The following is a 24355-nucleotide window of genomic DNA, read 5'->3' on the forward strand; positions in this document are numbered from 1 at the left end:
ACTCAATATTAAAATATGTTATTACCTTAACCAAGAAGAGTTGACGCATCCATCTATCATCTTAGTGCGTGCACGTAGGCGCTGGAGCGCGCTGCGACACTTCGATAGCATTTAGCTTAGCCCCATTCATTCAATGGTACCATTTAGAGATAAAGTTAGAAGTGACCAAACACATCAACGTTTTTCCTATTTAAGACGAGTAGTTATACGAGCAAGTTTGGTGGTACAAAATAAAACGTAGCGCTTTTTTAAGCGGATTTAAAAGAGGAACTAAATTTTATGGCGTAATAGCACTTTTGGAAGCACCTCGACTCGGCGCAGTAACACCCTCCCTCTCCCATTATGAGAGTGAGAAGGGGAGCGGACTTTTCAGGCGAGTCGAAGTACTCCCAAAAGTGCTATTACGGCATAAAATATAGTTCCTCTTTTAAATCCGCTTAGAAAAGCGTTACGTTTTATTTTGTACCACCAAACTTGCTCGTATAACTACTCGTCTTAAATAGGAAAAACGTTGATGTGTTTGGTCACTTCTAACTTTATCTCTAAATGGCACCATTGAATGAATGGGGCCAAGCTAAACGCCATCGAAGCATCGCAGCGCGCCCCAGCGCCCACATGCACGCACCAAGACGACAGAGGGATGCACCAACAATTCCCAGCTAGGTAACAACATAGTTCAATATTGAAAATGAGTAGACTATTCCTTTAATAGAATAGTTAAAGCCTACAGTGAAAGGCTGGTTTGGACTAGAACCCTCTACTTCCTGGTTGAATGACGTCAAAGCAAGAGTTTTTGACTAAGCTCCACCCACTATGTCAGTTGTCAGCTAAGCTCAAACGGCTCTGGCTAAGCTAAGCTGCTGTCGAACCACAACACACCAAACAAACCACACAATCAGAACTCACTACGCACCTCTGAAGGAGGGACCCCACAGAACAAGGAAGACATCAGACCGCCCCCAGGACAGCGAAAACAGCGCTATACAGATAAGTAAATTATGTGAAAAATACTGTGTTTTTTACACACAAAACATGAACACATGTTATATTGCCCACCATAAACACAATCATAGCTTCAAAACACAGAAAAAAACAGGACCTTAAAAATCTCTTGCACATTGTGAAGTGCCTCGTATTTGTTTTCTGTGTTCTGTTGCACAGCAGATCTACAAAATATATAGAATTTACAGCAACAGTGCAAAGTTTGCAAAAAATAAGCGGTTTAATTTTAATAGTTCGAAGGACGATTCAGGTCGGATGGCAGTTGGGGCCACTAGATGTTGCCAGACAGTTTATAAAAAACATGAATTTATCATAAATTCTGTCTAATTAAACCACCGAAAAATAAGCAATAATAATCTAACAGCACTATATCATATCATTTAATTTGTTTTGTTTTATTCTAATTTTAAGTTTAGAATGTTTTATGTCATACATTTTCTTTGGGGGGGGTCTATGAAAGGACGCACGGCACACAAGGGGGTCACACGCCAAAAAAGTTTGAGAACCACTGAGACGCGAATGTTAAGATATATTATTATGTTTTCATGTTAAAATGTCTTGTGAATTATGGAAAAATAATACTCAGAAATGAACAATATGGGGCAATTTCCTGAACAGGGGTTAGACTAGTCCTAGACTAAAATAAATAAGAGCGGTACAAACTGAAAACAACCTGCACTGACATATCTTTAAATACATCAGCTCCATTTGTTTTGCCTCAAAATGCACATAAGTAATGTTTTTAGTAAGGCATGTTTGTTAAAACTAGTTATATTTTCTGATAAACTAAGGTCAGTCCTGGCTTAAAGGCAGAGTGCACAATCTTTGAGCCAATGTTGACATTTAAAATCACCTAAACATACACACCCCTACCCCAATAGAATCTGGACCTTCTTTTGATAGACGCAACCCTGGCAAGGATGTCGGTTAGTAGACACCCCCCTTACTGCTGATTGGCTACAAGTGTGTTTTGGTAGTCGGCCCGACTCCCTTTTCTAAAGCGTTTTCAAACATTGTGTACTCCACCTTTAAGCTGATCCCTGCCCGGAAACTACCCCAATATTATGGTGACATAATCTTAGTCTTAGAATATAATCTGCACTCTGCTTTAAAGTCTTGACATTTTTTGCAGTCATTATGGTTGTTGTTGGGTGACTCCATCAGTAGGTCTGAACTTCTTGCTGTGTCACCTCCAGAAGGATTTGCAGCTGTAGGCTAAAATAATCTAGAGAAGAAGAAAGTCAGATTAGGTCAGTGACTCGAGCCTTGCCGGCTAATGCCAAAATATTTATACTATAAAAGCATAAGATGCACCGATATATTGGCCACTAATCGCTATCGGAGGATAAAAGCATTTTTTATACTCCGCTATCGGTTGGTAATTTAAAAACAGCCAATAGTCATGGGTGATATATCCTGTCAATCAACAGAGAACAGGACAATGCAATGAATTTGAATTCTGTATATAGAAAATGTAAAGAAACATCACATTCAATATTAATTGCCATTATATAAATTAATAACATTCTGAAAAATTAATCTTAAATCAGTCTAAATAATCGGTGGAAAAATATAATATCAGTGCAACTTTAGTTTTATACGTTCACCCAAAAAAGTTGTCCTAAATTTGTATGAATTTCTTTTTTTTTGATAAACACAAAAGAAGATATTTTGATAAATGATGGTAAACACACAGCTGATTGTAACCATTGACTTCCAAAGTAGGAAAACAAATATGATGTAGTTCGGTGGGAATTGTCAATTGTGTGCATACCATCATTTGTTAAAATATCTTCATCATTTATCACAATACTTTCATAATATTTATTTTCCTACAATGGAAGTCAAAGATTACAATCAGTTGTGTGCTTACCATCATTTATCAAAATATCTTCTTTTGTGTTCATCAGAAAAAAATAAATTCTTACATGAGGATGAGACAGTTATTAGTGATGGGAAAAGATTAATCGCGATTAATCGCATTCAAAATAAAAGTGATTTTTTTTGCATAATATGCAAATAATATAATTTATATTTATTAATATTAATATAATATCATTTTGCAAAATATTATATTTTTTATTTATATATCATTTTTTTTAATTTATTTATTTATGTATAATATAGAGTATATAAAAATATAAATAAATATATATATACACATGTAAATGTTTCTTAAATACATTCATGAATGTGTATGCATTTATATATACATAATAATTACACACAGCACACACTAATATATATGCAAAAAATCTTTTATTTTGTGTGCGATTAATCTTTTCCCAGACTAAAAATAATGACAGAATTTTCATTTTTGGGAACTATCCCTTTAACTCTAATATGAATAATATGAAGTTAACCCATTAGTCAATGCATTTAAGTGCATTGCATTCATTTATAGTGCTAACAACAACAAACACTCACTGAAGGTTTTCTTCCAGCGGTTAGGAATACACGATGTCTTCATTGTAAGGTAATACATCGGTACAACTGCAAGGGTTAGGCCACAGCTCAATCCCGTATTCCAGGGATCAGAATACAACGACAAACCCACAATGAAGAAACACACCAGGGTGAAGATCACGGCGATAACCAGAGGAACCTAAAAAGATAATCAATTCCAAGATTTAAGAATCATGTAAACTTAACTTAGTTCAAATATGATTATACAACAGTTCTTTCTGGTTCTCGAATCTGATTGGCTAAGAGTTATGCGATATTGTACTGATAACGGCACAGTAACCGCTTCACCTTTCGTATCATTCCGCCACCTAGTGAATGGAGGTCCTTTAAACAGGCTCATCTCTGAATGGAAAAAACTGCAAGCACACACAAACAAACAAACACAGACGCGCTGTTTTGAATCACTCTCCGTGTGTCTCATTAGTTCACTAGCTCGTGAATCAGTCTGTGAATCCCAATCGGAAGTTATTATTCCGTCAAAGATCAGCGCTCTTGGATGTTACGTTAAACTTAATGGGAGTAATGTCTTTTCACATCATGTGGACGATTAACACTTGGAAAGAGGAATGTAAACAATATTTTTTCTGGAGCAATATCTCTTCTCAGAACGTGAAAACACAGTGGAACTGCAGGTAAGCACCTCAGCTTTTAAATGTGGACATTGATTATTTATTTAATCGTGACGTGACTATTAAAACACGTTATGAGATATCGCCACTGGTATATTTATAAGTAGCATGCAAAAACATCTCTCTGATACTTATAAAAACAGTTTTATATAGTACTGACCAGAACAAAGTCTAATAATAAGAGTGCTCGTATCGCATTAAGAATAAATGGGAAAGCAATAGTAACATTATATAAGTATAGTTTTATTAACTTTTACCTCGCGCAAAAACAATAACAACACAAAAGACACTAAATATGAATAAGAAAACAAGTAATAGTTTGATCATGACACCAAATACTGCCGATTTGATATCATTTTTGACCATCAAACACAGAGAGGGCGGTGGTCAGCGGGGCGAGTGAACACTGACGTCCGCTCATGCTTTGGTTCTCATACGTACCGAATCTCACTAAGCAAACGTTCAAACAGGCGCTATCTTTACTAATCGACTGCAGCTTTAAATATAATACATATACATTCTCGACTGAACTAATCTTAAAACTACAATTTGTTACCAAGAAACGTTAATATAAAGAAACGTCCTTTCCGTCCATTGAGTTATTATGAGATTTAAAGCAGCCGAAAGTGTTACCTGTCATTCTGGCCGCCCTCAAATCCGTGGCGGAAGAAAGTAGTTCCCAAACAAAGGGGCTTTTAAAATAACTCCGTTGTTGTTTTCTAGTTTTTTTTTTCAAACGTGTGCCGTCGAACTGTTGTATAAAAGCAATATCGCTCTCGGAGTCCGGGCCTAATCACAGCCCGTGATGATATAGAGCTATATCACACTCCTACTCGAGCGATATTGCTTAAATAATTAATTTATTCAGTCCTATTAATGAACCTTAAATGGTCTTGGATGTTCTGGGAATCTGTATCGGTGGATGAGCATCCCCAGGATTGCCAGTGCGATGAAAAACCAACGTGAGAAAGAGGCAAAATTGATCAGTGCATAGATCTCTCCTCTTGCTATCATAATGATCACCAGAGGATACTGCAAACATCAAGAGAAAGATCTGATGAGACACAGAGGAACGGGACATGGGTGGATAATTGGGTGAATGCATGTGATTGTACCAGAAACAATATAGCAGGTAATGGTGTCTGTCGGCGAATATGGATCATGGAGAAGATGCCTGGCATGTGACCCTCTCTGGCTCCTACAAATAACATCCTAAAGAAATGAAATTAGCTACAAGTCACTTACCAAGAAAATTCACTTCTTCTGTCTTACTTCCGGGAATTGCAAAAGAATTCCAAGAGAAATGAAAGTTTTGGGTATTGGTGACATCCCGTGGGACCTTTACCTGGTTGAACCAAAAAATCCTCCATTTAAAGCTCCAAGACAAGAAAGTGCGACCAGTACGGGCATGGCCGGTGCCAAACCCTGGAGAGCACGCCCGGCAAATGTCTGCAAGAAATGCATTTACATACATAATCATCATCACCTATACATCCCCAAACCAAATCCTATGATTTAGGAGAACCCCAGTGTCTGCTATCCACCACTGACCACTGCCACAGCATCTGACATCAGGAGCTCATCTGCTGTCATCATGGTGTAGTAAGCCACATTCACCAGCACGTAAAACACAGTAACCGTAACAATGGAGAAAATTATGGCCAATGGAAGAGTTCTAACAAAAACAAAAACATATGAGTAAGTTTCATGACTTTTAAGAATAATTAATATTATTCTACAAAGCAGTTTTAAATACCTGTTGGGGTTAATGACCTCTTCAGTTACCAAGTTTAAATTAAACCTGTGAACAAAAATAAAAACAATTAAGTAATAGATGTTTTAAACTCTTTCCTCTGGATTCAAATATGTTACAGTTCATACCAACCATCCACCATATGCATATAGTCCAGAATAAACAGCCAGCGGAAGTTTGGTCACCGATAAAGATTCAGAGTCAAATGCATCCTGGAAATTGGCAGTTTTGCCATTAACCAAATAATGAAAAAAAATTTCATTTCCTGCTTTGAGTTCTTATGGCTCAGTGGGTGAAGGATTAGGTTAGCAATGCAAACGTCATGGGTTTAAACCCAAGGAACACACGTACTAATAAAAGAAATCGATTAAACCATTTACAATTACGCATTTGGTAGTTCCCTGGGTTCAACCCATGACTTTTTCTGCTAACACAATGCTGAGCTACACAGGATCATCGGCCAGGTGCAGTAGATTCAACAGTATGATTCAATATGATTCTTACCATTAGCCAAAGCCATGATTCCTGGAATGATGATCAGAATCAAAGCGAACAGCTTAATGACCATCAGCGACACCTGCGTACGAGCAACTAAAGACACACTCCAGCAGTTCACTACCACCACGAATGCTGGATAATAAGAAAAGTTTGCATCAAGTCTCTACTCAAACCAATGAAAAAAAGTTCATTCAACTTAAAGAGTTTATGTTTGTACAATGATTTCACAGTTTCCACAAACTCAAATAAAATCAGTAAAAGAACTTTGCTAATTTAAATTTTTTATTTATAACTTCAAACAGAGTCATTTCAATACAACAGACTCATTTTAACAAACACTGAAAATAGACCCTTTTACAGCTCACGTGATCAAATGGCCTGCGTGCGCATTTCGGCAACAGAAGTGGTGTTATTCCAAATTGGTTCTAACATGTGAGCAACTCAGAAAGTTTATTAAAATGGTTTCCCAGCATCAAAATGTCTGGTTGTTGCATTTTGTTGCACTAATTAATATACTAATATATGTATATATGTATCTGGCCACTTTATATTTGGCCATCTGGTAACGTACACGGATCTGGTAGTTAAAATAACTTTGTCTGTCTGTGTTGCTTCACTGCTGATTCTTGCCATACTTCCGGTGCCAAACTGCGTGCACAAATGCCAATGATTGCCACGTCATCACTGTGTACAAACAGTAAAAGAGTCTATAGAGGGTATGCACGTGACGTCACCTTCTGAGAAAGTGACTACGGTTACGCCCACTGAGTGGCAAAAGACAGCGCGGCAGCATTTGAGTACAGCATGACATCGGCAAAAACATGGTGAAAACGCATCGAAATGGGAAAAAGCTGTTGTGCGATAGACTGTACTAACAGATTAACAAGAATTCAACAGACAGTAGACAGAAATGACACAGGCAATCACCATCAAAAAAAAGTACCAAGGTCATGTTCACTTATAGTGCGATAAGTCAATATAGTCATTATTGCGACAGGCCTACATTGTTAGACTTTTTATTGTATATATGCGGTAACTCACTGGCAATGTATTGCCAAATAGTTACTGTAAGTTCCCCATTACAGTACCATAACTGTACATGTTTTTTACAGTATGATGCCTTTACCGCAGTTCCATTTTACAGTATAATGCACTTACTGTAACCTAGTTTTAAAAACCCAGGTCGCCCAGGTCATAGGTCCATAACACTACCACGGTGCCACAAAGACACTTGATAAAAGTTACTTGCTACACCCCCCAAGTAGCCTCTTTTGTCACTATCCGGTTTTCTCTTTCTGGTCTCCTCCGACAAAACCTTGAGTTTCTTTTTCTTAGTTGCTGCTACGGCCATGACAAAAACATCAGGAAAATAAATAGTTGCGCTCTCCTCTCATGTCTGAATTTGGGGAAGTGGAGCAAGTGACTTATGCGTAAAGCAGCCGAATTTTGTAGTTCTTTTTGTGATCGGATTACTAACCAAAACCCCAAGTTTAAAAGTACAAGTAAAAGCGATACAGACCCCGTCAGGCTATGGTAGGCATGTCATTCGAGCTATTTTAAAGCAACACTATGTAGTTTCTATGTAAAAATGACTTACAGCTCCCCCTTGGGGTTGAAAAGCGCAACAGTGCCTGGTATCAGACACTCTTCTGCAGGCAGGCGGAGGGGCGGGGCTGTGTTTCCTACCCTCCACCGCCACTTTCAGAGTGTGTTTGTAGCAGCTAGGAGGCTGCTCAGGTTGCAGCAACTGTACAATTTGTCCAGTTAAAAGTTGTTCTATCACTGAAATAATTTTAGAGACATTATTTAAAGGTAAAAAAAAACTACATAGTGTTGCTTTAAGTCAATGTACCATCACAAGGGTCTTGAAAATATATTATGAAGGTTGAAAAATGACGAAGTTTCACTTTAACATCCATCACATTGATCACATTGACGTTGGCGCACAAGCTTTTCAAGACTGTTAGCTAATACGAAAAGCAAAGCAGCTTGTTTCCATTTAAATTCAGCAAGAAACACTATGAGGAGCGAAATCTTGGCGCCCCTAGAGTTTTGAAGTCTTGAGGTCAGAGTTCAAATCTGACGGTAAATTAAATGTTAATACCCATAATGCAATGCACTTTACAGTAATTACAGTAACGAACTGGAAAAGAAAATGATGGTATTTTACTGGGTATTTTGTGGTAAGTAACTGTAGAAATTACAGTTAAGTCTAACAGTGGTGAATGATCTCTAAAAGCCAATGTTGATATTTGAAATCACCTAAACAAACACGTCCCTACCCCAATAGAATCTGGACCTTCTTTTAATAGACCCACCTCATACATACGCAACACAGGCAACAATGTTGGTTAGTAGCCTGCTGATTGGCTACAAGTGTGTTTTGGTACTCGGCCTTATTCCCTTTTCCAAAGTGTTTTTCAAAAATCATGTACCCCGCATTTAATGCTGTTAATTCTTTAAATTTGTGGATTTCTTGAGTTAATACTAATTTCCACTAATTGGAAAAAATGTTGACACGTTCAATACTTATTTCCCCACTAAACACTACTTTAACATTACTATACTTAGTTTTAAGTATAGTGTATTTTAATATCAAATACAATGAAATATAAACTTTTAAGTTTGGATTAATTGTAATTAAGTGTGCTAGCAAAAGCACACTTATTGTTCTTCTTAAGTTTTATTATTATTTTTCCCGGGTAGATTTTTTTGGCCAGCTCTAGCGATTAGACCGTTTGACACAGAGACACCGTTCAAACTTTAAAATGTTCGGGCAGTACCGGTGTAAGTTGCTTGAGAAGATAAGGTCACAGATCGATGTCGTTCTTCCGCCATATTGGATAGAACACAAAACCTTAAAAAAGTTTCACAGGTCACAAATTTTCTCCAAACTTCACGAAAATCCACGTACACGATCCTTGGACCAAGCCTCACAAAAGTTACTAGAAGGATTTTTGATTTTCGGAAGCGTTTGCCCGTCACAGCTCAAACTAAATGTGCGTCGACGCCGCCAAAACAGGAAGTAGTTTATATCTCAGGAACGCTTTCACGTATTGAAACTAAACTTTGTACATGAATTTGGGACTCCAATATGAGGATGCACAAACTAAATCTGCGGCACCAGAGCAAGCACACTTTTGCAGTTCCTCCGGAAATGCATTTTCTAGATATTATTATTCCAGGGTAGATTTTGTGTCAGCTCTAGCACCTAGACCGTTTTACGCAGAGACACCGTTCAAACTTTAAAATGTTCGGGCAGTACCGGTGTAAGTTGCTTGAGAAGATGACGTCACAGATCCATGTCGTTCTTCCGCCATATTGGATAGAACACAAAACCTTAAAAAAGTTTCACAGGTCACAAATTTTCTCCAAACTTCACGAAATTCGACGTATATGATCCTTGCACCAAGCCTCACAAAAGTTACTAGAAGGATTTTTGATTTTCGGAAGCGTTTGCCCGTCACAGCCCAAACTAAATGTGTGTCAACGCCGCCAAAACAGGAAGTAGTTTATATCTCAGGAACGCTTTCACGTATTGAAACCAAACTTTGTACATGAATTTGGGTCTCCAATGTGAGGATGCACAACATCAAAAGAAAAAAAAAATTTCTAAAATTTTACGCCGCCAAACAGGAAGTAGTTTATATCTCAGGAACGCTTTAACGTATTGAAACCAAACTTTGTACATAATTTTGGGTCTCCAATGTGAGGATGCACAACATAAAAAAAATATATTTTTTTTCTAAAATTTTACGCCGCCAAACAGGAAGTAGTTTGTATCTCAAGAACGCTTTCACGTATTGAAACCAAACTTTGTACATGAATTTGGGTCTCCAATGTGAGGATGCACAACATCAAAAGAACAATTTTTTTTCTAAAATTTTACGCCGCCAAACAGGAAGTAGTTTATATCTCAGGAACGCTTTAACGTATTGAAACCAAACTTTGTACATAATTTTGGGTCTCCAATGTGAGGATGCACAACATAAAAAAATTTTTTTTTTTCTAAAATTTTACGCCGCCAAACAGGAAGTAGTTTGTATCTCATGAACGCTTTCACGTATTGAAACCAAACTTTGTGCATGAATTTGGATCTCCAATGTGAGGATGCACAACATCATAAAAACATTTTTTTTTCTAAAATTGTACGCCGCCAAACAGGAAGTAGTTTATATCTCAGGAACGCTTTCACGTATTGAAACCAAACTTTGTACATGAATTTGGGTCTCCAATGTGAGGATGCACAACATCAAAATAAAAAAAAATTCTTAAAATTTTACGCCGCCAAACAGGAAGTAGTTTATATCTCAGGAACGCTTTAACGTATTGAAACCAAACTTTGTATATGAACTTGGGTCTCCAATGTGAGGATGCACAACATCATAAAAACATTTTTTTTTCTAAAATTGTACGCCGCCAAACAGGAAGTAGTTTATATCTCAGGAACGCTTTCATGTATTGAAAAAAATCTTTGTACATGAATTTGGGTCTCCAATGTGTGGATGCACAACATCAAAATAAAAAAAAAAATTCTTAAAATTGTACGCCGCCAAACAGGAAGTAGTTTATATCTCAGGAACGCTTTAACGTATTGAAACCAAACTTTGTATATGAACTTGAGTCTCCAATGTGAGGATGCACAACATCAAAAGAACACATTTTTTTCTAAAATTTTACACCGCCAAACAGGAAGTAGTTTATATCTCAGGAACGCTTTCACATATTGAAATCAAACTTTGTACATGAACTTGGGACTCCAATGTGAGGACGCACAAACTAAATCGTCGGCACCAGACCAAGCACACTTTTGCAGTTCCTATGGAAATGCATTTTCTAGTTTAAAAATACAATTTGCTTCAAACTTTTGATTCGGTTTACTTAAATCTTTTTAGGTAATTGGTTTCCACAAAATTTTTGAGTATTTTTGAGGTTTTACAGTGTATGGTAGACTCTCAGGGGTGGTTTCCCAGACGGGGATTAGCTTAAACCAGGACTAGGCCTTAGTTGAATTAGGATACTTAAGTCATTTTAAAAGCATAATTTGTAAATAAACACTACTGGTGTGCATCTTAAGACACTTGCACTGATATATTTTAAGATATGTCAGAGCAAGTTGTTTTTAATCAAGTCAACACTACCATTTAACTTTGTCTAGGAATAGTGTTAAGCTCTGCCTGTCCCTCAAAGTCCAACTTTACTGATGCATTTATCAGAAAAATCAACTTACAGACTGCCAAGATGCTGACGAGTTTGACCAGAACGGTCGGAGCCGCACAAGGAATGAAAAACGGCTCCACTGCATAACGTCCTAATGCTAGAGACAAGTAGGACGCCACTGCAGGTCTGAAACCAAATGTGGTAAGTGTGTGGTTTCACATAACAAATTCAGCAGATGCAACAAAATGCACGCACACCTGATTAATATGTATTCAGTCCAAAGCCGCAGGAAGGCAGGCAGAGGACCCAGAGTCTCCAGCAGGTAGGTGTAGTGACCCCCAGACTTCGTAAAGCTTGTGCCCAGTTCAGCATAGCACAGAGCACCTGGACAAGAACACCAGAGACCTCAGACACAAACCAATGAGGTGACATTTTAAGTGGTAGCATATTAAGAAGTGAATTTTACAATAGTTGAATATTTACCCACAGTACAAAAGCTGTCACTAGGGCAGTACTATTTAAAAAGGTCCCAATATGTAACATTTAGGTATGGATATAGGTTTGGCACCAATATGAGACCTTTTGTATTTTTTTCTAAGAGTGTGGGTACAAGCAATAAAGACATCACTCACCGAAAAGAGAGAGAACCCCACACAGAATCCAGACAATAAGAGAGACTCCAACACTGCCTGAATTCATCAAAACACCTTTAGGAGCGATGAAGATCCCACTGCCAATCACAGTGCCAATGATAAAAGAAATGGACGGTAGCAGACCTATACTCCTCCTCAGATGAACCGCTTCATCTTTTGTCTTCTCTGTCCCTTCATCTGTCAACTGCTCAGCTTTGGGCTCTCGTCTGGAGACCTCCATTCTTCGGCGGTCAATTCAGTTCTTCACAGAGCATACACACATTTGCATGAGCTCCAATTATCCACAATGATTTGAAATCTGTCAATAGAGATGCTTATGATTTAGAAACATGTAAAACAAAGAAACATTGGCCTGGTTTCAGAGACAATGCTTAAATCAGTGGTTCTCAAACTTTTTGGTTTGTCTAGGGTGCATACCTTTGTCCCCCAAAAAAATCATTAGGATAGTAGCCTAATTGTTCAGAATTTATGATAAATTAATAAAATGTTGTAAAACTGGGGTCCCTCTGGCACCAAGAGAGTCCCGCCCTCTACCTTGAGAACTGCCCGGCTGAAGGTATACTAGGGACGTCCGCGTATGCGTGCCATTTTTTTGGACTCGCGTCAAGGGTCCCTAGGGTCTGCACTACATGATGTCCTTAAAGTGTGGACTCTGAGGACGTCCACAAGTCCGGAGTGTGCCATTTGGGACCAGGCCATAGTCGCCTGCTATTGAAAGTTACCAAGGGGACTATTTTCGGCACTGCGTAATATCATTGCACCTACTGCAGCCATGTTACGGCCTCAAAGTCCTTGATTATTACGCCCGAATGAGAGTATAGTTCCTAGCATATCTGCCTAGAAAATCTAAATTTTTAATTTTCTGTCGGTCTTTGTACACACCCAGAAACGGCACACTTTTGCTCTGGCCTACAAATTTGCAATTTTAACATGCTGTAATTAATTATCTGTGGGGTATGTTGAGCTAAAACCTTACTTACGCACTCTGGGGACACCAAAGATTTATTTTACATCTTAAAAAAATCTCATAATATGACCCCTTTAACACATTTAATGTGTTGTCCTTAACTAGACACATCTTTGTGTTATTTTTGGAACACATGTTTTAACACATCTTGTGTTGTCTCTTTTATTCATTTAAAAACAAAATCAACACATAATGTGTTAAATGGCATACCGCATGTGTAAAAAATTAACATTGGTTAATACTGTCAATTTGGTTAACCAAATTTCACAGAAACCTTTATATCCCTAAGCACTCTAAAGGAGTCTGTCTCACTAAGCAAGAAAACAAAATCCCATATAATATATCATTGTTTGCAATGTTGTAAGTTTGCTTTTGATTACTTTAAATAGTTCAAGGAAAAATGCAAATCTTTGATAATTTTGCAACAATATTTTTTTCTACTCACTGATCAGAGGTGATGATTGTCTATAATGGTGAGATGAGCTTGTTGCTTGTTTTTACCTCCTCTCTGGCTGCAAAGTAACAAAGTAAGTTGCAAAGTAACCCAGGAAACTTATACATCCAACCCAGGACTGGACTGTGCTGTGTGTGTGTACCTGGTAATTATCACGTTGTGGGGACCAATTGTCCCCACAAAGATAGAAATATCAGTGTTTTGTTGACCTTGTGGGGACATTTTGAGGTCCCCGTGAGGAAACAAGCCTATAAATCAAACAAAATGATGTTTATTAAAAATCTGAAGTAGCAGAAATATATAGTATAAAAAAAGTATAAAATGTCTATGGAATGTCCCCACAAAACATGGAAACCAGAGTGTGTGTTATAGTCTGTGTCCCTGCTGTGTTTGTGTGCTCAGCTGGACACATGAATCCTCCATTATTGAAGCAGCTCCAAAAGTTAATCTCCAATAAACATTAACATAAAAAACAAAGTTTAGTAAAAAAATATTTTAAAAAGTCTACCAGTGACCACACGGATTACTATGAGATTTGATTTAGATTAAGTCCCAAAGGGGTTATGCAGAAGCTTAACCATAAACTGTTACTGGTTAGGGGCTGCCTGTCCGCGGATACTTAAAATGTATCAGAGGTCTTAAAATGTTGTCAAACCAACACGGCCAAAAAGATTGTAACGTTCACTGTTTACATGTCCGTTATGTGTCAGTGTCAGGCATAACCATCTAATGTTACACGTTTGCGGGGAGTTCGCTTAAGTGCGTGGACCGGGTAAGCAACTGGAGAAAACTGTGAGTTTTAGCTATGAGGAAGTGCACATTTAATGACAACTGGTTACTTAACACAGATTGTGCTCCGTGGTAAATACCAGTTAGCGTACAGGGTCCGTTGTTTATGTTGCAAGAAAGTTTTAAAACTCGGAACAGTGGGCACCAAAGCTTTAGTGGCACACATGCAATGTAAGACACATAAAGCCGCTGCAGAAACCTGTCGAACACACCCGGCATCTCGCAGTTCTGTTATGTTGTGCCTAAAGCAGTAGCCCTAAAGATCACCACGGCATGCAAAACATCTGCATCAGCATTTTTATGCACCGTGGTCTTTGCCCTTTGCAGACGTCCGATCACGAACGCAAGTCTGTCTTCTTCTTCTCTTTTAGCGGCGGTTGGGATCCACATTATAGGTGCAGTAGCGCCCCCTCTGCTCCGGTGGGTGGATCTGATAATAGGTCTACGCCCACACAGCAAAAGGACTCCGTTGCGGATCAGCCGATCAGCCGCGGTCCGCGGAGGTTATCTAACCTACAAACTACAGCCCAATCACTACTACAATTAATTAAAAGTTTTCTCTGTAGTCATTTGTATCTGCATATTATAGTCAGATTATTATAATGTAATGTTAACCAGCTTGCGAATGTTATTCAGATATTTATTTAGCATAAAATTAAATCGAATTTATCAAATCATTTTAAATAAATGAAGTCAATACAAATATTTTTCGTTGCCTTGTGTGTCTGTAACTGCAACACAAAAATTCTCGGTGTGAAAATGTGCAATACTTGTGTTGTGCCATCATATGACATGCAAAACAACGCAAAACTCAACGGCTTTTCGGTGATTTGCCGCTGGGTTTACACTCAGTTGTGCCACTTCTCATAGGCAAAACATATATTTCAAAATATACAAAAATGGCCCAAAAATATATGTGCTGAAATAGTATATTTTAAGTATATTTAAAAAACACAAATATTTTAAAGCATTTATTTTCACGTCGCCTTGAAAGAAAACCTTTGTATGTTATGCATACAAACATAACCGATTTGAAAATGTTAAAATCAAATATATTTTCAACTGCAAAAAATACTTATAATTTTATATTTTATACATACTAATACATTTTATACCTGTACTTTATACATTTTATACAGATATTTATATTTTGGCCAGGACAAATAAATATTTTTATAGGTGGTAAAATTAGAAATGTATTTATTGCCCCTGAAATACATTTTGAAATATATTTTAATGAACGTTAAAACTAAATATATTTTCAAATTCAAAAATATATTTAATAAAGCTTTACTTACTACAAAATGTTTTAGCATATATTTAAAACACATTTTTGGCCAGAGAATTTGTTTTGTGTCATAGTTGAACTTCTCTCATAGCACACAAAGCTTAACCACAGACCTAGACGCGTTTTTTTATTATTGCAGAACGTATAAAAGCATATATATATATATTCAGGAAAAGAAAATGTGTTGTATCACAATAACAATACAAAAATCATTATGACTTTGCAATATTTACACACTCTAAAACATCTCTGGCACATTGTAAAGAAAAAGTGGAAAATTAATTGGAGATTTAAGCCATTTTCTTTATGAATAAAGAAATATAAAATAATAAAATCCTAATAAAAATAATTGATGGTGAAGCTATATTTACAAGACTGAACAGATAAACAGATAAGAAGTAAAATGATTGGAAATTCCACTCACCCTGACGCCACCTGATGCCATCCGGACGGAGATTCACTAAAACATCTAGGCACATAAACCGTTTCTTTCCTCAGGCCATTTCTCTTATGAACAGTAAAATCATTCCTATGACAAATGCCTGCAAGTGCAATACTCCAACTGGTTAATGCAATATATTCAAAACTCATTTGATGTTTGTTCATATCGTGCATAATTCTGTTATAATTCTGCAATATTCCAACTAATTGGTGCAATATCTTCTAAACTCAGATGATATCACTGTAAAACCTAACCATTTGAGGAAACCGATTGCCTTAAACCATTTTGAACAAGTTTTAAAACACATATAGTATGAGTACTGTATAAATAAATTACGTCATATGCACAATTGCACATATGCACTTAAATGTATATATATATTAAGTCATATGCACATATATTTAAGTTTTAAAACTTAGGCAAACTGTTTCCCCAAATGTTTTGAGTTGATATAAAGTTTTACAGTATATCATTAATTATTCTGTAAATATGTTCATAAACTGTAAATGTTTATTGTGACCAAAGCTAACTGTCCTCTCTATACCCCTCATAGCCGCTTTGCAACAGGGTAAACTGTGAAAGCGCTATGCAAAAAATTGAATATAAGAAACCATGTAAACAGCGTGATTATCTCTAGCTATTAATAGTGCCTATAGCTGCCAACTAACGCTATCAAAATAATGTTTTATTGACCAAACAAAAGCAGAAACAACTGTTTAGTCTTACTTGTGAAATGTAATTATTTTACGGTCTACTACTCAGTCTCGTGTCTACGTCAGAGTAGTGGGCGTGGTGATATTACGTTACCGCAGCCACGTAAGCGGAGAACCAGGAAGTGTCGGGCACCGAGAGACAGCAAAGTGAGTTTGTATTTAGTAAACTGTGCTAAAACATGCTATTAAAAATTGTACAATAATGTAATTAATTTGGATTATTTGCTATCGTTTGCTAGTAGGCCCTATGCTAGGATAACGTGTTGAAATTGATTCTGATTTTGTTCTTTCATTCATTCATTCATTCATTCATTCACTTCTAACACGGATATAAGCTTACTTTATTGAATATTTTTTATGAATATCATGATTAGATTCATATTTCCACTTAATAGTGTAGCTCATAGTGAATAGTGAACTGGCTGTTAGAATGCATGTTACATAAAGATGCTACTGTATTTGAGAAATGTTTTGTAACAGTCTCATGTATTGTTTACCTTGTTTTTAAGTATCTCGATTTATCCCAATTATTTGCCTTGGAACTGCAAGTTTCATTTTTATTCTAGTGTCGTAATGTTTGAACAAAATATTTGCTTAACTGTTGTTTATAGTTCAGTTTTGCAGTGTTTATAAATAAAACACAGATTTCTTCCTGTTTTAAATAAACATTTTTGTGGTTTCCTTTAATGTCAATGACAGTGTTACATATCAACGAAAAAAGAAAGTCAGAGGTCTGAGGTTATGAAGGTTAAATTGTGTTATTTTTTTAGAAATGGCTCAGTTTGAAGAAGTATCCCAAAAGTCCAAGCTGCATCCGAAGCCAGAAGGACTGACGCTGCAGTACGGCACGGCAGGATTTCGCACACAAGCCAAACACCTGGACCACGTCATGTTTCGCATGGGCCTACTGGCCACCCTGAGGTCCAAAAAAACCAAATCCACTATTGGAGTCATGGTCACTGCCTCCCACAACCCAGAGGTACTGTATGAAAAACATCCAGCTTTTTCCATATTTACTGTCATCTTACACTGACATCTGGCCAATATTGTCTTCCTCAGGAGGATAATGGGGTAAAGCTCATTGACCCTATGGGAGAGATGGTGGCAGCGTCGTGGGAGGACTACGCCACACAGTTAGCTAACGCCGAGCAGGACTCTCTTCTCACAGCACTGAAAGATGTTATCGAAAAGGAGACCATCGATATGAGCCAGTCAGCCAGCGTCTACATCGGCAAAGACACCAGGTAAGAAAAACTAGAATCAACAAACAAACTTGTTAAGATAATGAAAAGAGAATTTTTAAGTGCCCTGCATTCAAAGAGAAGTAAAACCTGCAAAACCATAGTGGCCCAGCCAGTAAATCAGGAAAGAAATCAAACAGATTAGTCAGCCAAGGGGTTTGTTAAATGGCTGGTTAAGTGTTTGCACAACTAGTATATTAATAGGTATTCATATTAGTATGTAACGTGTACTATATTTTGTTTTTTCCTGTTTGATTTATTAGGCCAAGCAGTGGTAGTCTGTCTCAGGCTGTTGTGGATGGTGTTTCATGTTTGGGAGGCAAAATTCATGGTAAGGGCATGGATATATTAATATTACAACCCTGTATTAACAAATATTAAAATGCAATATTGCTCAAATAAAAGAATGAATGAATGTTTTGTTGCCAAGTCTGCTCACACACACAAAAAGGCTGGGTTGTTTTAACTCATTGTTATGATCAACCATAAACATTTTCCGGGTTTGGGCCCTTTTGACCCAACGCTGGGTTAAAAATAATTTAAGGATAGATACACCAAAGCAAATGTGAAAAAATAAGGATGAGTAAATAAAAGATATGTATAAGAATAATGCTCAGTTGTAAATGTACAGATATATAAGATACACCTTACTGGAAGATGTCTAACGTGTTGTTATGTTTCACAGTACAAGTAAACTAGTTTTGCATTGATATATAGCAGTACAAAGGTTGTTGAATTGCACTGTTGATAATTCGGTGACAGACTCTGTGTTTTTTTTTTAGACTATGGTCTGGTCACCACTCCTCAGCTTCATTATATGGTGTGCTGTTGCAACACACATGGTGGTTATGGCAGTGCCACTGTGGAGGGCTACTATCAGAAACTCTCACATGCTTTCCTTCAACTTACACAGAATGTAAGAAAAACCTGCTTATAATTCACACTGAATTTAAAAAGTGGCATTATTTTCCACATTTACTGTACTTTGGGTCCTGAGATAGATTACACCTGTCTGAGTGGATCATGGGAGAACAAAATGCTGGGTTATTTTTAACCCACACATTGGGTCAGAAAGGGACAAATCCCGTCCACTGGGTTAAATTAACCCATAAAATGTTTATATTTGACCCAACAGAGGGTTAAAACAACCCAGCATTTTTTTGTGTATACCAGGAGTTCAATTTAAGCATGAATACACATTCATTTATTTTTTAATAACAGTTGCTTTTATTTTTGTCATAAATTAAATAGAAATTTGATAACAATGCCAAACTGCCTAAGGGTATAATATACGAAAATCATTGTCATTGATCATCATTAATTGAATGAAACTGTTTTCGTGTCATTCACCACTACAGCAAAGTAACTGCATGACCCACTCATTTTTAACAAACGCAGACCTTTCGTGAGAAAAACATGTTTACTTTCGAGTTTTAAGATAAGACGTTTAAATGTCACATACACACTATTTGGTTTAATCATTTGTAAATATAATGACATATATGTTATTAAAATACATATTTTTTTAGGGCTATCAAAAGATTCATGGCGATTAATCGCATACAAAATAAAAGTTTGTATTTGCATAATATATTTGTTTGTTTATTATTTTGTATAGACGGTTTCATCGGATCCACGTGATATACGTCTGGATCCGAACTTTACTTCCGGTTTCGTTTTTTTAATGGTCTGACTAGTTGCTAAACTGATCTCTTGAACAAATGCCTCGTCGAAAATAACAAATGTTTTGGTTTCCTATGTAATCTATGTGTTGTTTTTTTGCTTGTTATATAAATTAACTACATTTAAAGAACTTTGTTGTTATTTATTCTTAGCGGAGTTTACCGGAAGTTCATGCGGACCGCGACAGCTGCTTGTTTATGTTGTTACTGCTGAAACGGTCTATATAATACACACATACATGTATACATTTAAGAACATTTTTATTTTTTAATCTATATATAATATAAAATAAATCAAAATCTCTATAAATATATACATGTAAATGTTTCTTAAATACATACTTGCATGTGTGTGTATTTATATATACAAAATAATTAGACACAGAGTGAACACACACATTATGCAAAAACAAACTCTTATTTTGTATGCAATTAATCAGGATTAATCTTTTGACAGCCCTAATATTTATATTTCATATTTGTTTAACGTTAAACTGTTTCTGTCAAAATATTTTGCAGCATCCTTACCGTGTGTTATTAGTTTATTGTTATCTTGGAATAACAAACCTGCAAATGTCGCGACTGGCCAATCAAAATCAAGCATTCCAACGAGCCGTGTAATAAGTATAAATTGGATCTGCCGTGATGGACAAACAGCATTTCCTTTATTTCCAAAGGCCCTGAATCGTACTGATGACCAGAAAAGGCTGGTAGTGGATGGAGCCAATGGCATTGGAGCATTGAAGTTGAGAGAAATGGAGCCGTTTCTTCGCTCCGAACTGCAGGTGGTGCTTTCAAACGACGGCAGTAGTGGAAAACTCAATCACCTGTGTGGAGCCGATCATGTCAAAGTCCAACAGAAACCCCCTGAAGGTCTGTCAAAACTAAAGACGAGCTCTTTTAAGAAAGAATTAAACATTGGTGCCTGCATTAGATGATCCTGTAAGGGCGACCCTGAGTTGTTTGGCCTTTTACTAAATAATCGTATGAATGCAACACTGTTCTCCAGGTTTAACTATGGGAGTAGGCGAGCGCTGTTGCTCGTTTGACGGTGACGCTGATCGAATTGTTTACTATTACACCGATTCTGATGGACGCTTCCAGCTCCTGGACGGAGACAAGATTGCCACCCTTATCAGCACGTATCTCAAAGAGCTGCTCACACAGGTTCAACACACAAACCTTTAAAGCTTTTATCAAAAGTGTCTTACCGTGCATTTAAAGGAAAACACCACCGTTTTTCAATATTTTACTATGTTTTTACCTCAACTTAGATTAATTAAGACATACCTATCTTTTTTCAACGCGTGTACTGATCTTTGTACAGCGCGTCGTGAATGTGTTGGCATTTAGCCTAGCCCCATTCATTCCTTAGGATCCAAACAGGGATGAATTTACAAGCCACCAAACACTTTCATGTTTTTCCCATTTAAAGACTGTTTCATGAGTAGTTACAAGAGTAAGTATGGTGGCACAAAATAAAACTTTTGTTTGGAGTCATGGGAATGGTTGGGGCTAGGCTAAATGCTAGCTTATTCACAGAGCGCTGTACAGGGATTAAAAGTGCACGCATTGAAAAAAGATGGGTATGCATTCATATATCTAAATTGAGGTAAGAACATATTAATTTTAACCCTTGTGCCTTCTTCCAATTCACTACCCTTTCATGTTGTTGGCGGCCGAAAATGGCCACTGGATTGAACGGCTGTCAAAATGTATCGGATACATTTTTTCAAATTTTTTGCATAAATCTGCTAACTACCAAATGTTTCCAAAAATGTAGTGATTTGGCTCTTTAGTTGCCGGGCTCATAGGTGGTGCCACTGATTTGAGGGAAAAAACCCCCACAAAATCACTGATTTTCAATATAAAAAGTGATTGTGGACTGGATTTTTTCGCACCAATCTTTTTTTTTACCAATTTTTGACATGCCCAAGACTGTGAAAAAGTTAAAAGAAAATCCACTCCACCAAATCAGTGACACCACTTATAAACTTGGCAATGAACGAGTTAAAATCATGGAATTTTTGTAAACTTTTGGTAGTTTTGATCAGTACTGAGGTTGATTAACAGATTTATGCAAAAAAAATTGGGGAAAAAATCATCCAGTACATTTTTACAGCAGTTTGATTTGGTGGCCATTTTTGGCCGCTAACAACACGTAAGGGTAGTAAATTTGCCCACGGTATATTGTTAAGTTTTTGAAAAATTCCAAAGCAATTTCTTAAAATATGTGTAAATATAAGATTTGTCACCAAAAATCATTCTATTTGCTGAAACACAGAGAAAATTGTGGCCAAATTAAGACTAAAAAAATAACAAAAATGGCCCCAACAACACATAAGGGTTAATAAATATATAATAAAATATTGAAAACGATGTAGTTTTCCTTTAAAGCAACACTATGTGGTTTCCATGTAAAATGACTTACAGCTCCCCCATGTGGTTGAAAAGCGCAACAGTGCCTGGTATCAGACACTCTTCTGCAGGCATGGGGAGGGGCGGGGCTGTGTGCTCTACCCTCCACCGCCTCGTTCAGAGTGTGCTTGTAGCAGCTAGGAGGCTGCTCAGGTTGCAGCAACAGTACAATTTGTCCAGTTAAAAGTTGTTCTATCACTGAAATAATTAAAAAAACTACATAGTGTTGCTTTAAGCTATACATTTGTGACCCTGCCATTTTTATAAAATATAAAAATATATATTTTAAAATATAATCTTGATATCTTTAATATTGACTGAGTAAGTCAAAGATTGCCAATTAAAGTAAAATTATTGACTGAAATCCAACTTTGAAGCTTATAATTTCAATCATATGTGTGTTCCCTGGGGCTCGAACCCATGACTTTTTGCGCCACTAATGCAATGCTCTACTAGTTGCTACAGGAACACAGATAAAGCAGGTACTCATCCGGTATGAGTTTTGATATTGTTCATGTTTGTGCACTGCAGGCAGGGTTGGACCTCCAGATTGCTGTTGTTCAGACGGCCTATGCCAACGGAAGCTCCACTCGCTACTTGGAGGATGTGATGAAGGTAAAGTTTTGTTTGGTTTAACTTTCCTATGTTGTTATGCTCTGTGGTTTATGTAAGGAAAAATTGGCAATGGGCCGTTGAATTATTTGAAAATAATGCACACACAAGGTGGTAATGAGACCATCATTTTATCAAAATATCTTCCTTTGCATTCATCAGAAAAAAGAAACTCAGGTTTAGAACAACATGACTTTTGGGGTGAACTATCCCTTTAAATAACCTCTCACGCTTTACAGGTCACTGTATGCTGTACGAAAACAGGCGTGAAGCATCTACATCACGCTGCACAGCAGTACGACATCGGGGTTTATTTTGAGGCCAATGGGCACGGAACTGTAAGTTTATCATGTTTCAGTCAAAAGGATTTCTTGTCTTTATTTAAGCAGACATTTGATGTATTAATTCGGAATATGTTACAGGTTTTATTCAGCAAAGCAGCCCAGAAAAAGATCCAGGAGCTCGTAAAAGATCCAAACGCAAACGATGAGAGAAAACGAGCTGTTAAACTCCTGGAGAATACAGTTAACCTTATTAACCAGGTCTAATCTAGATCACTTCTCTAATGCTACAGCAAATACCTCTGCTGTTGTATTGCTGCCTGTTTGACAATAAAACTTTGGTTAATTCCTGCAGACTGTAGGTGATGCTATCTCAGATATGCTGCTGATCGAAGCTGTGTTGGCCATCAGAGGGATGTCTGTGCAAGACTGGGGTGCAATTTACACCGACCTGCCAAACCGCCAGCTTAAAGTTAAGGTGCGGACTTGGAAAATAGGTTTGCGCACAAATTAATTTACTTTATAAAAAACGTTTTTATTGGCTTGCCTTTAGGTGTCGGATAGGCGTGTCATAGACACGACAGACGCAGAGAGGAGAGCCGTAACACCGGAGGGTCTGCAGGATGCCATTGACTCGCTCGTGAAGAAGTACAAACAGGCTCGGGCTTTCGTTCGACCCTCGGGAACGGAAGATGTCGTCAGGGTCTATGCGGAAGCAGACACACAGGTAAACAAGCACGTATATAGCACAATATCATGCTGACTTTCTACAGTATGATCATAACAATTAAACCAACAACATGTTTGTTTGCAGGAAAGTGCTGATAGTCTGGCTCATGAGGTCAGCCTGGCTGTGTATCGCCTTGCCGGTGGAGTGGGTGATGAGCCTAAACCTCTAAATTAAGATGTTGAATCATAGACATAGTCTGAAGAAATGTCAATATTATGAATACTGTACATTTACAGTAAATTACAGGTTTTGTGGCACAAACATTTGTTTGGAAATGCCTTATTTTACAGTTTACATTTGTATGCATGAGTTGTATGAATGACCATGAAAGTGTATGGCTGTATCCAAACTTTTAAACCATGATATGTGAGATGTAGCTGATCTCAAGCCTTTAAAGAGACTACAATCCTATAATCTATGCTAATCTTTGTCAAATCTAAAACCTACATGGAAGCATCTTTGTCCGATACAAGCCTTTTTAATATACTGTATGCATGAGATTCAGATTTAAGATTTTTATTGTCGTATGTACCTAGGTACATAATGACTTTTTTTACATAGGGTGGAAGGGGGGCAA

General features: G+C 37.2%; 2 protein-coding genes across 2 annotated transcripts; one reads left to right on the forward strand and one right to left on the reverse strand.

Annotated features, from left to right (window-relative positions):
- Positions 1 to 961: 961 nt before the first annotated feature.
- LOC129432611 (cystine/glutamate transporter) lies at positions 962 to 14857 on the reverse strand. Its single transcript, XM_073855711.1, has 13 exons — positions 13574 to 14857; positions 12141 to 12459; positions 11766 to 11892; positions 11579 to 11694; positions 6354 to 6480; positions 5983 to 6081; positions 5854 to 5898; positions 5649 to 5772; positions 5443 to 5546; positions 5213 to 5309; positions 4980 to 5129; positions 3430 to 3607; positions 962 to 2227 (listed from the first exon to the last, which is right to left on the reverse strand). The coding sequence occupies exons 2-13, from the start codon at positions 12379 to 12381 to the stop codon at positions 2163 to 2165; spliced, it is 1473 nt and encodes a 490-aa protein (XP_073711812.1). The 5' UTR covers positions 12382 to 12459; positions 13574 to 14857; the 3' UTR covers positions 962 to 2162.
- A 1954-nt stretch (positions 14858 to 16811) lies between these two features.
- pgm3 (phosphoglucomutase 3) lies at positions 16812 to 24039 on the forward strand. The gene is made up of 13 exons (XM_055191216.2): positions 16812 to 16961; positions 17585 to 17793; positions 17874 to 18058; positions 18319 to 18386; positions 18838 to 18971; positions 20415 to 20610; positions 20747 to 20904; positions 22687 to 22770; positions 23007 to 23105; positions 23190 to 23309; positions 23404 to 23526; positions 23602 to 23775; positions 23863 to 24039. Exons 2-13 carry the CDS (start codon positions 17587 to 17589, stop codon positions 23950 to 23952), a joined length of 1638 nt encoding a protein of 545 aa, XP_055047191.1. The 5' UTR covers positions 16812 to 16961; positions 17585 to 17586; the 3' UTR covers positions 23953 to 24039.
- The last annotated feature ends 316 nt before the right edge of the window (positions 24040 to 24355 follow it).

Source organism: Misgurnus anguillicaudatus, chromosome 1, assembly GCF_027580225.2.
Source record: "Misgurnus anguillicaudatus chromosome 1, ASM2758022v2, whole genome shotgun sequence".
NCBI classification, from domain to species: Eukaryota; Metazoa; Chordata; class Actinopteri; order Cypriniformes; family Cobitidae; genus Misgurnus; species Misgurnus anguillicaudatus.

Excerpts from the sequence above, each read along its gene's own strand:
- pgm3 (XM_055191216.2), top strand. The coding sequence starts at position 17,587 with ATGGCTCAGTTTGAAGAAGTATCCCAAAAGTCCAAGCTGCATCCGAAG. Across the intron at positions 17,794-17,873 it reads CTGCCTCCCACAACCCAGAG|GAGGATAATGGGGTAAAGCT; the intron begins GTACTGTATGAA and ends TGTCTTCCTCAG. Across the intron at positions 23,310-23,403 it reads CAGTTAACCTTATTAACCAG|ACTGTAGGTGATGCTATCTC; the intron begins GTCTAATCTAGA and ends TAATTCCTGCAG.
- LOC129432611 (XM_073855711.1), bottom strand. The coding sequence starts at position 12,381 with ATGGAGGTCTCCAGACGAGAGCCCAAAGCTGAGCAGTTGACAGATGAA. Across the intron at positions 5,130-5,212 it reads TACCTGCTATATTGTTTCTG|TATCCTCTGGTGATCATTAT; the intron begins GTACAATCACAT and ends TGATGTTTGCAG. Across the intron at positions 2,228-3,429 it reads CCGCTGGAAGAAAACCTTCA|ATTATTTTAGCCTACAGCTG; the intron begins GTGAGTGTTTGT and ends CTTCTTCTCTAG.